At 57.7% G+C, this 15,585-nt stretch overlaps 1 protein-coding gene and 1 long non-coding RNA gene across 16 annotated transcripts in view; one reads left to right on the top strand and one right to left on the bottom strand.

Moving 5' to 3' along the window:
- The window catches only part of BIN1 (bridging integrator 1), a 55,618-nt gene extending 42,950 nt beyond the window's left edge, over positions 1-12,668 (bottom strand). For 4 of the 15 annotated variants that reach the window (XM_086718332.1, XM_086718335.1, XM_086718333.1 and 1 more), the window contains exon 1: positions 12,371-12,668. In XM_086718332.1, coding sequence (XP_086574458.1) covers positions 12,371-12,454 — 84 coding nt within the window. In that variant the 5' untranslated portion in view covers positions 12,455-12,668. The remainder of the gene's footprint in view (positions 1-12,370) is intronic. The other 11 variants (XM_086718334.1, XM_086718337.1, XM_086718344.1 and 8 more) reach the window with 9 other exon arrangements.
- A 67-nt stretch (positions 12,669-12,735) lies between these two features.
- Positions 12,736-15,384, top strand: LOC147578393 (uncharacterized). The gene is made up of 3 exons (XR_015255151.1): positions 12,736-12,894; positions 13,519-13,672; positions 13,936-15,384. It is a non-coding gene; the product is annotated as an uncharacterized LOC147578393 (long non-coding RNA).
- Positions 15,385-15,585: the final 201 nt, after the last annotated feature.

Genomic DNA, 15,585 nt, shown 5'->3' with positions numbered 1-15,585 from the left:
CCGCCCCAGTGTAGAGCTGAGCCCGTAAGCTGGCACGCCAACTTCCAGTACCCTTGGTGTGAAATGGAGACACTATTCTCCATTTAATCCTCACAAATAGGAAAACTGAGGCTCTCAGGGGTAAGTAACTTGCCCAAAGTCTAGGGCTTGAGAGGAGGACAGCTAGAATTTGAACCCAAGCCTGCCACCTTGCCACACTAGAGAAGGTGCTTTGCAAAACCTTTCCCGTTGCTTCTGCACTGCAGCCTTACACTCCAACTCACTTAGCATTAAGTGTCTACTAGGTGCAGATGCCAGGATCACACACTCACCACGGGACCAGCCTTCACCCCCCAAGACTCTGGGTGAAACAGGGAAGATGGTTACCACATTCTATGAAGGAGCAAACCATAGCGGAAGGGGTTAAGTGCCTGGACCAAGGCCCAGGTAAGGGGAAGGAGAGGCACCTGGGTGGCTCAGTGGGTTGAGCTTTCGGCTCAGGTCATGATCTCACGGTTCGTGAGTTCAAGCCCCATGTCAGGCTCTGTGCAGTGAGGAGCCTGCCTGGGATTCTCTCTCTTTCTCTCTGTCCCTCCCTGGCTTGTGCTACATAAGTAGATAAATTCTTTTTCTTAAAAAAGCGGGGGAGAGAGAGCACAAGCTAGAATCCCAGGTCTCAGGATGTGCTGAGAGCACGTGGCTGTGCAGAGGCCTCTCTCCCCACCGCGTGGCTCGGGGGTAGCACTGCACCAGCTGGAGAACATGGTGGCAGCCTCCCCAGGTGTCCTGGGGTGCATAGCGGACAGGGTGACCTGTGAGTGCAGTGGCACCAGTGGGGGTGCAGCCGCCGGGTCCCGTCCTGCTGCTGCCTGTGGGTTTCCCACAGTGCTGACTCAGCCCTCCCGCCCTGCCCTCCAGGTAGTTTCTGCAGTGTGCTAGGCCAGCAGTGCCAGGACCAGACACGAGGAGGAAGCCCCCACTGGTCCACCAGATCCAGAGCAGGCCCCCCTCAAATCCACAGCCTGGGCCCCGGGCCCCCCCTTGGTTGTGGCCTCCTCCAGACCCACAGTCCACCCAGCCAGGAGGGGGAGGCAGTCAACTTGGGGAGGGCAGTGACATTCTAGCTGAGCCAAGCCCACTGCCAGGACAGACTGTTAGACTGAATCCTTGAGGGGTGGAGAGAGGATACAAATAAATAAACCCCTGGCTTGGTTTACTATTTCAGAAAAACAACAGTACTTGGGTCCTGTCCCAGGTTCAGCAAATGCATCCAATGAATTGTGGATTTTGTCTCTCATTTTAGATCACGACTCACTCAGCTCACACTTGCAGCAATTAGCTCATCCTCAAGTCTCCCCTGCCCCAGGGCCCCCCAGCTCTTTCTTCATGGGAGGTGGGAGCGATGGTGCCTGTGCTCAGCTCCCCCTCTACCTTTGGGCTCCCCAGGGAGTGCGGATCAGACCCGCTCTCTCCAAACCTGACCCTCTGAGGTCCCTTGGTTCCTGGGGACAGCCACACTCAAACCTCTTGTAAAGTTGGTTGGCGAATGCCAGGCAATGAGGAAACCCCCCAACTCAGGGAAGGGCCAGTTCTGCAGCTTTACCTTCTCCTCTGGTGTGCCAGCCTCCTGGGGCGACCAGGGGCCGCCTTCCCCACCACACGCACACACACACACGCACGCGCGCGCACCCCATGCCTAGACATGCACCTGTGCACTTCAGCAGTCTCTCCCTAGCCCTGGATTTAGGGAGGGGGGTGGCAGCACCTGGGAAAGACCAACCTGGGGCCAAGTCTGATGAACAGAAGGGAGGAAATCCCAGGGTTTCCCTAAGCATCAGTGTTCTCACCTGCCAAATGGAACCATAATCCAGTCCTGCCTACCTCACGGGTCAGCAAGACAATGCATAAAATGAAAAATGGCGGGTATAAGTGTTCTTCATAAATCACAAAATTCCACAGAGACAGGAAGACTGTGCTCCCTCCTAAACTCTCCAGAGCCAGCTGGAGCCAGCAGGGACACAGCTCTGCCACTAGCACTTACAGGAGTCCCCGGGTTCACCTTGTCTCATGGAGAGGAGAGTCTCATGCTTCCCAAATCCCAGATGGGCACACTGAGGCTTGGAGGCCGAGCTAGGGTTCAGCCCAAGTCTCTCAATCCTGGAGTCTTCCGTTGCACATCAGGCTCCTCGAATGAACGAATGATGGGCGACCCCTCACCTCTGACCCCAGCTTTGTGCCCCTCGCCCGGTCCCTGAAAGCACAGCCCACCTGAACCAGTTGCCTCCCCCGACCACCACCTCCTTCAATCGGGCTCTGGCTCGGGGGCTCTGACTTCCCTCCTCCAGGAGGTGATACCACCACCTCCCAAATTAGCTTTTTCAGCCAATACAGGAAAAAAAAGAAGGGGAAAAAAGTACACCACAGTTCAATGTCAAGAATCCTGTCATAAGCAAAACAGCTCAAAACACCAAAGCCAGAATGGTCCATACGTGTGGGTTCTCAGGTGCTTCCCCAAGATGCTCCCTGGGAAAAAACCCATGTGTCAGCTCCCACCAGGGACCAGGCATTGATTGCATTCACTTCCTCCTGGACCCTCTACACAAGCCTGTGGGGCAGGAACTCTTGTTCCCATTTACAGAGGAGGAAACGGGGCTGCAGAGAGGCCCAGGCCTGCAGAGTAGGTGAGCGGTCACTGGGGCCACACTCCATCCTCTCTTTTAGGGTCTGTCTTCCTCCCCGCACACACCTCTTAACCCCAGTTCAATCTCTGCCCTTGCTCCACTGCCAGTGCCCGGGGCCCGAGGTTAGCACCTGCATCACCCCCACCTGTATCTGACCCCCAAGATAGTTATCATGTCCTGGCAGAGTGATGATGCCCCCTCAGAGCAGAGAAATAGGGGCTCTATAGTGGATGGGGGTAGGGAGCAGGGGGCCCCTTGCGGGGTTTCTTCCAGCCCAGATTGCCTGCGCCAGGTCTGTCCCTGGTGCCCAATGGTGGGCCCAGGCTCGTCCAGGGCTCAGGCATGTTGGCCACAGTCCTGGGGAGAGGCTGAGCTGAGCAGAGGGTCCAAAGAAAGTAGCAGCAGCTGTTGGAAAAGCAGCCAGTCTGACAAAGGCTCTCCCGTTACCCAATCTGCCTTCCGGCCTCACAGCCTCTGAGAGCCCCTCAAGCCACAGGCGGGAGCAGAAGGCCAACCGCCTCGCCAGCCAGAGCCGCCCCTGGGCCTCCATCCATACAACAGTACTGTTCCTTTGTCCACTCCTCTCCCTGCAGTCTGCGCTGACAGCCAGAGACCCCACCCGCTGGCACGACCCCTCCTCCCTTGAGGACCCCCCTGCTCCAACCCAGGAACTAGGGGACCCCCATGTGGCCATCTGACCAGTGGCCTGGCCATGAAGGGCGGAGCCCACAGGGCTGCCTGGAGAGGGTGAATTGATGCCATGATGGCCCCTCCGGGCTGTTAAGCTCTCCAAACCTAGAGGTGCCACTCACCCTCAGTGTCACCTTGGGGACCCAAAACCCAGAAGCAGGGACACATGTGAGGCAGGGAGTATAAGACGTTGTGCGGTTTCCGGCAAGCTTGGGGAGCAGACATCACCTGACAGGGTGGACTCCAGGATGGCAGCCCTACCCCAGGCCCCCTTCCCGGGCACACCTGGATCCCAGCCTGGCCAAGCCAGAGGCCATTCCCTCAGGGGATGCAGGACTTACCCTGGGGCTCCTTTTCCTCAAAGCCGGGGGGCTCCCTGGGCCCTGGCCAGTGAGACACTGGGTCCTCAGCTAAGCCCAGACTGGACGACAGACCCATGGCTCAGGCAACACGTGAGGAAGAAAGATAAGCAGGTTGAGGTGCATAGGGGTCTGGGGTCCCTCCCAGCCCTCCGGGGCCTGCTCCCCCCCACCCCCCACCACCTATCATTTCAGTCTCGGGCTCCACCCCCCACCACCACCCTTACTCACACACATTCCAGCCACCCTCAACAGGCTGCCAGAAACATCCTTGCGCACCCCACAACCCACCTTCTCTGCCTTTCAAACCCAGCTCAAGTGCCACCTCCTCTGAGGAGACTTCCTTGATTGCCCCAGGTGGATGAGAGGCTCTCATGTCCAGGGCACCAGTGCCCTTGCCCTCAGTCTCCCCCGAGTGCCATGATGGGCACTGGGAGCCCCTTGAGGGCAGGGCAGGTTCTCTCTCAGCACCCGCCGCACCTCAGCATACTGGCCCGCAGTGGGCAAGCCACAGACAGGGGAAGGACAGCCAGAAAAATAAGCTGAGGGAGCTAGTTCAGTGTGGGTAGAGGCATCTAAAACACGGAGCCAGCAGGGACGTCCCTACGAAGGTGCCCTGGGAGCCAGGAACAGGGAGCCTTCAGGGGCCCAGAAGACCTCGGAGCGCTGGCCCAGCACCAGCCGCAAGGAGTCCCTCCCTACGGCCCTGTGGCTCTGTGGCTGGCAGCCGCCCACTCACTCCCAGCCTGTGGGGCACAACCCAGAGACACTGCGGCCCTGGTGCTGCAGAGGTGGAGGCGGCCGTGGCTCACTGCCCTTGGGGGGGACGGGGGGGGGGGGCAGCGCATCGCCTCAGGCTTGGACACAGCATGAGGGGGGCACAAATGCCCACCCGCAGGGCACCAAGAGGCTCTCAGTGCCCTGAGGCCATCCCCGCAGCCAGGCTCCAACCCCCCCCCCTCCACCCATGCTGGGCCCCCAATCCCACCCCATCCGCACTGCAGTGTGGTTGAAGGTGAGTCCAGGAAGCAGAGGGAGGAGGTCCAGCAAAGAGTGCAGCGGGGCTGGGGCTGAGGACAGCAGTTCGCCGGCCCTAACAGCGAGGTCGCGGGTTCAGCAAACCACACAGACCCCCAGGTCAGCGATCCCCAGCGCCTGTGTCACCTAAAAGCTTTCTCAGGTTGGAAGAAGACTCTGGCAGGAGGCCCAGGCCACGTCCTCTCTGGCATCTGGCCTAAAGCCAGGCAGGGCTCCCGAGCAGGGCGCCAGCCCACTCCCGGTTTCTGGGCCCAAGCTCTGCAGCCTCTGGCTCAGGTTCACCCCGCCATGGTCCTGGGCCATTTTACTGGGGGAGACGGCACTGTGATGCCTGGGTCCCTCGGAATGGCCTGCATGGCGCAGGAGGTGCCCCTCCATCTGACTCCAAGCCCTGAGCTCTAACTCTGGCCTTTTCTGCTCTCTGAAGGCCTGAAATCCTGCAGTCCTGGCTTTCCTACGCCACCCACCCTGCACCCTGAACACTCAGGGCATCTCCCAGGCCTTGGCCAGCCCTGCCTGAGAAATCCACGCACCCGTGCAGAAGTTATGCACTGAGCACGTGCCATGTGCTGAGCTGGAGGTGCCACAGCTACCATAGGAGGCGGGACCCACCCTCGTGGAGCAGATATTCTAGGGAGCTTGCCTCAGGCTGCCCTGGGCCAGCCTCAAGCCTGCACCCAGGAGACCTGCCTCCCACCAGAGCAATTGCGTGGGGCTGGGCAGCAAGGTCCCCCTCCCCCCTCCCACCCCCAGGGGTGGGTAGTAGGTCCCAGACTTTCAGATTCCACTCCAGGAAAAGACCAGCATGTGTGTATGGTCAATTGTATGACTATATCCTCCTCTATAACATTAAAAAACAACTCTATTAACATCATTTCATAAAAGAAACACTGTTACAATAATACAAACAAAAGTAGACAGAATCTCAGAATAGAGAGTGTTTCTTTACACTGAATGAACTGGATACAGCTTTTATATTTGGGAAAACACACACGCTCACATAAACACACACCACATTGCCTCGTTAGTCCTTATTTGCATGCAGAAACCCTTGCTTTGGGCTACATCAGGAAACCTCCGGCAGTTTCCACACCCCAGAGCCCACCACACGTCCCATAAGAGTGAAGGTCACACCCCAAGTGTACAGCTAGACAGAGGGGACAAGAGCCCCCAAAACTCATTTAATGGGGGAGGAAGAAGGTCTTGGGGATCCAAATCTGTCAGATGATCCACCTGATAGACAAGGCCTTCCTGGTCAGGAGGGGTCAGCAGGGGTCACTAGAGATTCACATCTCATTTCACATCTCTGCCAGAGACCTGGTAACCCAGATAGTTGACCAGGAGAGCCCGTGGGCAAGTCATACAACTGCTGGGCCTCAGTGTTTTGATCTGCTGAATGGGAATCATAATGACCTCACCTGGTTGCAGTGGAGATGAGAGTTTTCACCAAGCACCTGGCACTCAGCAGGTACACAGTAAACCATGGCTGTTATTATCAAGTTAATATTTGACCAACTCTTCCCTCGGAACAAGAAGAGGCCTGCCTTTCCCTTTTCAACTGCCCAGCCCTGACCCCTGTCAGCCCTTAGCATGGAGTCTGTTCTGCCTGAAGTGAGTGACCTCTTTGGGAGGTGACAGCCCCTTTGGGGAGGCACCAGCACCCCCAGGTGCCAGCCAGTTCCTACGAGGGTGTCCCATCCACAGCACAAGACCAGCTCCTTTGGGAAATGGTGAGCCCCGTGCATTTAATCTGCACAGCACCCCGCAAGGCACACACCCCGATACCAAGGGACGGAACAGACTCCGAGAGGTCAAGGAGTCTTGCCCACGGGCAGTAATGCTAGGGAGAGATTCAGACTCAGCTTCCTAAAAAGTCTTACAAACATCCACCCCCAAGTCTGGGTCATCTTTGGTGCCTACCTCCTCCTCTTTCAGTGGCCCCTCTGACCCCCTCATTCTACATTCCAAACCCAGAGCCCCTGCCCCGCTTCCAAGCTGCCCGGGCCTGTCCTCCGTCAGTGCCCTGCTGAGCAGTTTTAGCATGGGCATCCTTTCCTTTACACTTTTAGTCCCAAAAAGAAACTCTTCCCAAAGAGTCTTTAGAGAAACACAACATCCAAGGGTGACATCTAACGGAAAGCCTTCCTCCTCCAGGTGCCCTCTTACCTGGAGCCCAGAAGCTTCCAGTCAGCCTCTCCCTGGCCAATCCCTTGCACTGTGTGAGAGCCCGTGTTCACATCCACACCTGAGTCCTCAGCAGTGGTAACTAAGGGATGCTCGGGAAACGCTGAGCCCAGTTCTCAGAACCCACTCCACCTGCCAGCACATGTTTGTTTCTTTACCGTCTCCCCAAGCTAGAATGTCAGCTCCCTGAGGGTGGGGCTTGGTTTTGCTCAGCCCTCTACCCCCTGTCCCTAGAACAGTGCCCAACACATAGTGGGTGCTCAATGTTCCTTCCATGAATTAAAGAACGGATGAGCAACCCCCCTCACTTTACTGATGGCCAAAGTGAAGAAGCCCAGAGAGGGGGAATAACTTACCCAGGGCCACCGAGTTTATCTGTAGGAAAGTTGATATTCACTCCAGAGCTGTCTGATTCCCTCCCCTGCCGCCGGCTGCCCCTCTAAACACACACACACACACACACACACACACACACACACACACACACAGGCATGCACACACACGCACACCATCATAAGCCCTGATCAGCTAAGGGCTCAGCAGGGATTAGCTGTCTGTAGAGGCCTGTAATGGACACTCACAGGGAGAAGGTTGGGAAGCAGGCCGAGGCAGGGACGGCAGGCTCCAGGGTGGCCTCACTGTACTGCCCTGCCCCACAGAGCTGGCATTTAGTGAGCACTTGCTATGTGCCGGGCACCGTCCAAGGCTTTACTCTCCAACACAAATAAGCACAGAGGAACCATTATTACCACACTTTATAGATGAAGGTCCTGCCGCTTGCCCAAGGTCCTATAGGGAAACCAAGGACTACCTGCCTGCCAAGCCCATGCAGGCTGCCTTTTTGACGTGCTCCTGTAGTCTCTTCTCCTGTAGTAAGAAAGAGGCCTAACACTGAGGGGAGGACCCAAGGATTCTAGAAACTCATGGAAAAAGAACAATGCAAGGCCTGGCCTTAGGTTCCAGCAGGAAGGAGGGACAGAAACATTCTCTTCACATCGTGAAAGTCACACAGCTTGTAAGGGAAAAGCTGAATCCAAACTGCCTGGTCCAGGGAGAGGGACGTGGTCAGCGAGCTGCTGGCCTCCTGTGCTCACTCTCGCCCCATACCTCAGCCCACAAGGACCCTCCCAGAACACCCTCCGTGCCCCACGTAGCCCAGTGAGCACATCCTGGTCTGCAGGCCCCTGGGCAAAACGGCCTTTGCCTCATTCTGAGTCCTGCCATGAGCCAGCAGGGCTCTGCTGAGTGGGGACCCAGCTCACCCCCAGGCCCCAGCCCAGCCGGGACCCCCAGAGCTCAGGGAAGTCTGGAGGCCATGCTTGCAATCTTTCCATGCCCACGTTCCCTAGCCAAATGTCCTGAGCCCCTATAGACATGCTCCCAGAGATGATGCCTGGTTCAGGAGCCTTCTGTCCAGTGGGTGAACCATCTCCATCAATAATTCAGGTTCAGGGACAAGCTGCTCCAAGGGTAGGCGGGTACAAAAGCCTTGTGCAAACTCAGAGGAAAGAGACACAGAGCAGGCAGATAGGGAGAGGCCAAGGAACAGGCGACATGGGGCAGGGTGTGGGCACAGACAAAAGAGAGGGGAGGAAGAGTCCTCAGACACCCAGGGACAGAGAGATGGACACCAAGATGAGGAAACAGAAATGCAGAATGTGGGGGGAGGGGAGCAATGGGTGGCTGGGGCCTGGGGAAGGGGGGAGGTGAGAGGAAGCTGGGAGGCACCCGGGTGGGCCCCACTCCCAGGGCACCTGCTCCTCCCTTGCACTGTGTGAGAGCTCTTCTTACGGCTCTTCTTACGGCTGCCGTGAGGATAAAGACTGGTCATACAGGCCTGGCTCCAGCTGAGGCTAACACAGCCACTTTGTTGGGAGACCTTGACCACAAGGCAAATGTGGTGCCATCGGGGCCATGTGTCAGGGTCCTATAAATAACTGCCGCACCTTCCACTCTGACTTGCCAGCCCTGGGCCCTGCCCTCTCCCAGCTGGGCCTCCCCATTCCCAGCAGGCTCTAGGTGGCCTAGGGGGACAGAGTGCATACTCCCACCCCCTGCCGGAGCCTCCTTCCTTGTGCTCATCAGCAGCCCCAGCTCTGCCAGCACACAGCCTCCCTCAAGCACACTGCTCTGCTCTGTGAGGACGCCTGAGCAGTGGGCCTCAGGGGCAAGCAGGCCAGGTTCCACCCCCACCCCAGCTGTCCCTTCTCCCCCACCATCCCCTCCCCCAAGGGGCCCAGCCCGCCAACCTCTAATCCTCTGTCATCTGACCCGGGCTCCACCCTACCTTTGGCTCTGTCCAGCCACCCTACTGAGGCCCAAAAATGGACGCAATGGGAAGGTGACCTCATGACGCCCCCGGGCCGAGCTCCAGGCACACGCTCTGCACCCCAGCACTCTGGGGGCAGCCGGTGGCTGGGAGGTGAGCAGTGTCACTGCCAAGCTCAGACCCTGCTGGCCCCTCTGATATACGCTTACGCCGTCCTCATGACCAGAGGCCACAGGACCTTACAACAGTAAGCTCCACGGCAGTCAAAGCCAGCACAGCCCGCTCCCCACGGCACCCTCGGCGGGGCCCGGGGCCAGGCACACAGCACATGCCCAAGGCAGAATTTGCTGAACGAGGAGCACACAGCACAAGTCAGCCCACCCACAAGCCTGCATCAGGACTCCCAGGCCAAGCCCTCAAATGCCCTTGTTTGTTCATACATAGTCACTGTACCTCCGCCAGGGCCAGGTGAACATTTGGGTGCACACGCAGGTCTGCTCTCCCCTCAGGGACAGCACCCAGACCAGCAACACAGGGATGGGGGAGGGTGAGATGGGTAATGCCAAGCCAAGACCCATGCAGAAACCCACTAGGCTGGGGGCACAGGAGAGCTGGCTCCGTAGGCACCAGAGGGCAAGCAAGGAAACTTGAGCACACTGTCACCCTTGGAGTCCTGCTGGATGTTTGGGCTGGGAGTGGATGTGGGGAAATCGGGAAAGAAGAAAAGGAGAGGTGGGGCCCTTGAACCTATGCGGATACTATCTAGGCCCTCCACCCCAGCTACTGCTTGTCCCTGACCAGGAGATGCCCTCCTAGGGCAACCAGACCGCTGAAACTGTCCCCATCATTCACTGATCTGGCAGAGGCCAGGTGGGGGAAGGGCGGGGGGGGGGGTGCCTGTGAGACCACTGACACTGTGAATTAGACATGGTCCTGAAGACCACCAGCAGATGACACACTCTGAACCACAGGAGGGCAAAGGGGAGATGCATCAGGCTTCTGGGAAGGGGGTACCACGGCAGGGCCCACAACCGAGGAGACTGAAGGAAGGCTACTCTCTGGCTTCCGATGGGGGGAGGGTCTCCTCACCAGTGCCTGAGGGCCAGAACACAGGCAGCACTCAACAACTCCGGTCACTTAGAGCCCAGGCTTGGGCAGTGCCAGCCCTTGGCCAAGGCCAGCACCCATGGCTGACCAGCTGTCAGCCAACTGCCCATGCCACAGAACAGGAGCTGAAGAGGGAGGGGTGGCAGCTCAGTGGGGTCAGTAATGACATACTGCCACTTACAAGGAGGGGACACAGGTCATGCCTGCTGTCCCTGAAGTTACTGAGAGAGTTGCTGCAGAGACAAGGCAAACCAGGACAATGGGGACACCAAAAGAGCCAAGGGGAGCTAGGGAGGAATAGGACGTCAGTGGAGTGGGGGCGGGGACCTGGTCTCAGCTAACCTTCTGCTTCCCATTCATCTTTCCCAGCCCCTCAGCAGCAGGAAGTAGGCTTAGCCCAGAGCTGCCCGCTCCAGGCACCTAGATGGATTACCCAGTCCAGGGCTAGGGAAGGGGGAGGGGGAGGAAGCAAGGGCAGAAGCATCTGCCCCTCCACCCCCACCGACGCTCATAGAAGCCTTCCCAGCCTCCCCCCCCCCACCCCCCGCCCCACACACACACCAGCTATCTGCGGTGCTCTAATCCCTCCCCCCCGCCCGGGGCCCGGAGGGGGGGTGGTACAGCTGCTGGGGCCAGGCCAGATCTGGAGACTGTCTGAGGGCCCTAACCTCCACACACACCCACCTATCTCCTTAGCCTGGGACCTTAAGGATGAGCGACGGGACTTAGGGAGGCGCCCGGGAAGCTCTAGCCGCCGTCCCCCCCCCCCCCCGCCCCAATCACGTGACCGCATCCTTAGGGAGCCCCGCAGGTCTTAGCTGCAAAAGTCATTGTTTATAAACAGCCACAGCCAGGCAGGGGAAGGCCGACCGGTCCCCAGATTCCTCCTCTCGGCTGAGCGTCGGGCGGGAGAGAGGGCTGACTCCGCTGGGGGGCCCTGGGGGACCACCCCGGCTGGAGCACGGATTCTACAATCCTAGATTTCAGAGTCCGAGGCGGCAGGGGAAGTGGCGTCAGCAGCTGGCGTGATCCAATTCAATGAACCAGAGGTGGCTTGGGAGGGAAAAGTGAGCGCGCGCGGACCCCCGCCCCCGGGTCCCGCACGTCCGGCACCATCAGGGAGCCGCTGGAAGCCCCAGCTGCGTCCCCCCTCGCCTGCTGCCCGCTGCCCTGAGCGCCGAGGGGTCGGGTTTCCTGAGGCGCCCCTCCACGCCCCCCGGCTTAGCCCCAGCTCCTTCAAGCCAGCTCCCCACCCAGGTGGTGGGCTCCCAAAACCGGAGCCACCACCCCCTCCCCAGCCGCCGGAAACGCCAAGCCGGGGCTGGAGCGGGAGCACCTCCCCGAGGGGCGCGCAGCGTCGTGCTCCCTGAGGGCCGGGCGGGAGCGGCCAGGCCGCGGGCACCTCTCGGCAAAGGAAACTCGATCCCTCCTGCGGCCGGCGGGGACAGAAGGTGGAGAGGCGGGCGGGGAGGAGGGAACGGAGGGCGTAGGAAGCGCCCCGAGGCCTGGAGAGCGAGTGCTCCAGCACCCGCGGGCCTCTGGGCAGCCTCGGGATTCCCGGAGCACGGCGGCCCTGGGGGACGGGTAACAGGCTCCCTCTTTCCCCCTGGAGCCGGCCCCGCCCGCGTGGCTCGCGTGGGGCTGAGGGGCTAGGGGCGCCACCCAGCCTCCCAGCCTCCCGGCCCTCGGTCTCCAACGTTGGGTTTACTGGACCTCGCGCCCCGAGAAGAGCGTGGGCCGCCTTTTCTCTGCAGGCAGGCGGAGGAGATACAAAGCGGGTTGGGGGGGAGGGGGAGGGAAACGAGGGCGGGGGGGGTGGTTGAGGGGACAGCTGCGCCCTCTCCTGCCCCTGCCGGGGGTGGGGAGACAAGACGCGGACCGGAGGGGGCGCCCAGAACGCTGGGGGCTGCAGCCTGTGGACCCCCGAAGGCTCCCAGCAGCGGTCGTCCGGAGGTGACAGGGCCTGATCCCGGGTGAGGACCAGCCCCTGGGGGTGAGGGGTTAGGGGAGGGAGGGGACAGGTGGCCCGGACCGCGCGGAGGCCGGGGATCTGGCTCCCTCACCTTCTCCTGCGCGCGCGTGAGCTTCTTCTGCACGTTGCTGGCGATCTTCCCTGCGGTCACCCCCTTGCTGCCCATCTCGGCCATCGTGGCTCAGGCCTCGCCAGGCGGCGGGCGCTGATCTCCCAGCCCCCAGCCCCCGGCCGCGCGTCCGGCCCCGGCTCCGGCTCCACGCCGCTCTCTAGACAGCCGAGCCGACTGACGGAGGCGGAGCGTTCGCCCGGCGAGCGAGCGAGCTAGCGAGCGACGCGGGGACCCGGGGAGGGACGGACCGAGGGAGGGGCGGGGAGGAGGGGCCGGGCCTCGGGCGGCGGTCAGCGCCCCCCGCCCGCCCCCTGCGGACCAGACTCTGCCTTTTAAAGGGCCTCCGCGGGCGCCGGAGCCCTCCGCGGACCCGGAGCGAGGGGAGGTGCGCGAGGGCGCCCGGTGCTGCGGCAAGCGGGTCTCCCGGGGCGCTCCGAAGACACCGCCCCGGGGCGGAGACGAAGACGCGGTCCTCCCGGGACAAGAGACCAGCCTGAGAAAGGGTGCGTTCCAAAACCAGAGGTTAAGGGCGGCGATCGGGGCGCGTCGCCGGGATCGGGGAGCCCCGGCCTGGAGCGCGCGGCGGGAACCCGCTCTCCAGCCCTGGGTTTGGTTCTGGCCTCACGCGGGACGCTCGGCCTCGTCCTGGCCTGTAGACTCACCAGTTTTCACCTGGGTTCGGGGGAGGGGGGGGGGCCTCTAGGACATCTTCACATCTCTGTCCTTGGCACCTAGTCCCATGCCTACAAAGCGCTCTGTCTTCCCATTTGCCGATAATTATTACGGTAATAACAACTGACCATTAACTGAGCACTTACTGTGTGCCTGGCACTCTGCTGTCTCCTGAACAGGCGGTATAGCTTCCAGTCTCCACAACAGCCCTATGAGGTAGGTGCTGTTATCATTCCCATTTGACAAATGGGCGCAGAGAGGCCTGGAACCAAATCTCTGATTCTGCCTTCCAGGCTCTCTACCACTATATACTGGGCTGCCTTCTCTTCTGCGAGGCGGGGAGGGGGATGATTAATGATCGTTATTCAAAGAGAAGATAAGGTTATTGCTAACTAGCTTTGCCAACAAATCAATGACACTTGTTCGAGATTTATAAATATGTGTTGAATCTACAGATCCCACTCACACCCCTTCCCCAAATTATGTCAGAGGCTATAAAGGATGCCACAGCCCTATGCTGCCCTGGAGGCCAGGGCACCACCCTGCAAGGTTTCTCAGGCACCGAAGGCTGAGCTGAGTGGAGAGAGGAGTCCTGGACGCCCTGTTGAGGTGGGTGGACAGGTGCCAGGGCAAGGGTCCCTGGGAGGCTCCCAGAAGCAGGAAAGGCTTTGGAGACCATACACCAAGCCCCGCCCCCATATAAATGGAGAAACTGAGGCCCAGGAATAAAAGGTTTTCACTTCCCTCTGCGTGGAAGGCCTCCTGTACTCTGGCCACTCCTCCTCCTTCTTCTTCCCATTACTGCTCAGTGCCCATAAGGGATGATCTTAACCAGTCCTCCCTCCTGGCTTATTACCACTCGTATTTTGCAGAAAGACAGACTGGGGGTTGCAGCAGCTGAAGATCACAAGAGAGAAGCAGATATCCAAACCCTGGTCTTCCTGCACTAAAGCCCTCAGCTGATACACCGAACTGCGTCCCAGAAAAAGCACCAAGCACTGCACAAATGGAAAGCATTTTGTCAAAATTATGATTATAAACTCATGCCCGATTCGTGAGTTACAAAAACAAAACGTAAACAGCACAGCCTGAGTTGTTAAAGCGACTTTTTTCTAAAAGCTCAACGTGCTTTCACTTCATGGTCTCTCTTCTCCTAATTTTATGATTGTCGTTTTTCTAACCGTTCTCTAAGAGCGCTGTCTCCCAACACTCCTTGGAGGAAAGGAGGAAATAAGCAGAAGTCAAACCGTATTAATCAGTTCCCAGGGAACAGTGGGAGACTGTGCTTCACTGGGCTTTGGTGTTGCAAAATATCACTTGACAAAAAAATTGGAAGCACTTAGATGGTTATCAGCAGGATGGAGTCAGCTAGGGGATCATTCTAAACAACCATCCAGAGATGTAGCAACATGAAAATAATGCTTACAGTATAGTTGTGAGCAAAAAGGAGAAGACAAAAAACACTGTGCATGCACTCTGTCCTTGCAACCACTAAAAATAAATATAAGTGCTCGTGATCCAAGACTTAAAAGGACCATGCACAAAGGAAACAGGCTTTGTTTAAGGTCGAGAGATTATGGCTGATTTTTTCATCTAAATTTCCTAAATATTCTACAATATACTATATGGCCTTAATAACTAAACACACGCATAGCTCTATCTTTAAACGTGGTAATTCTTTTTTTTTAATGTCTATTTATTTTTGAGAGACAGAGACAGAGTGTGAGTGGGAGAGGGGCAGAGACAAAGGAAGACACAGAATCGGAAGCAGGCTCCAGGCTCTGAGCTGTCAGCCCAGAGCCCCACGTGGGGCTAGAACTCACCAACTGTGAGATTGTGACCTGAGCCGAAGTTGGAAGCTTAACGGATAGTGCCACGGAGGCACTGAGACACCCCTAAACATGGCAACTCTTAATGTGATATCTACGTTGGAAAAACTTTTTTAAACACAAAAGCATTGGAAGATCTATTGAAATAAACAATGCTAGTTTGAGAGTACATAGAAATTTAAATGTTTTAAACTTCAAAAACTACTATTAACACATAAGGTTAAAAGTTTGGAAGGACATACTCCAAAAATGTTAGTCACAAGTCCAAGGGGTAGGAATGTAGGAGATTTTTACTTTCTTCTTTATGATTTGCTATAATGTCTGATTTTCTTTACCATGATAGCCCATTGTTTTCACGATCGCAAACAAAACACTAAGATCCAGTATAACTGGGCAAATGGCACAGATGGACAATTCACAAAATCGGAATTTCAAATGATCAATTAACAGGTTTAAAAAAAAAAGCATTTATTAAATCAACGAATTATATCATTCCTGCCTCTACTTTCATCAAATCGGCGAATCATTTTTTAAACTACATTACCTACAGCCAGAGAGACAGGCACTCACACATACTGCTTCTGAGATTATGACAGATACTGGAATTTCCAGAAAGCAGTCTTGTAATATGTATTAAGAACCATCAAAATGTCTATATTCTTTAGGGTGTCTGGGTGGCTCAGTCAGTTCAGC

This window comes from Puma concolor, chromosome C1 (genome assembly GCF_028749965.1).
Source record: "Puma concolor isolate L17-30 chromosome C1, mPumCon1.1.hap2, whole genome shotgun sequence".
Classification (NCBI taxonomy): Eukaryota; Metazoa; Chordata; class Mammalia; order Carnivora; family Felidae; genus Puma; species Puma concolor.
This window is presented reverse-complemented; position numbering and strand designations above follow the sequence as displayed.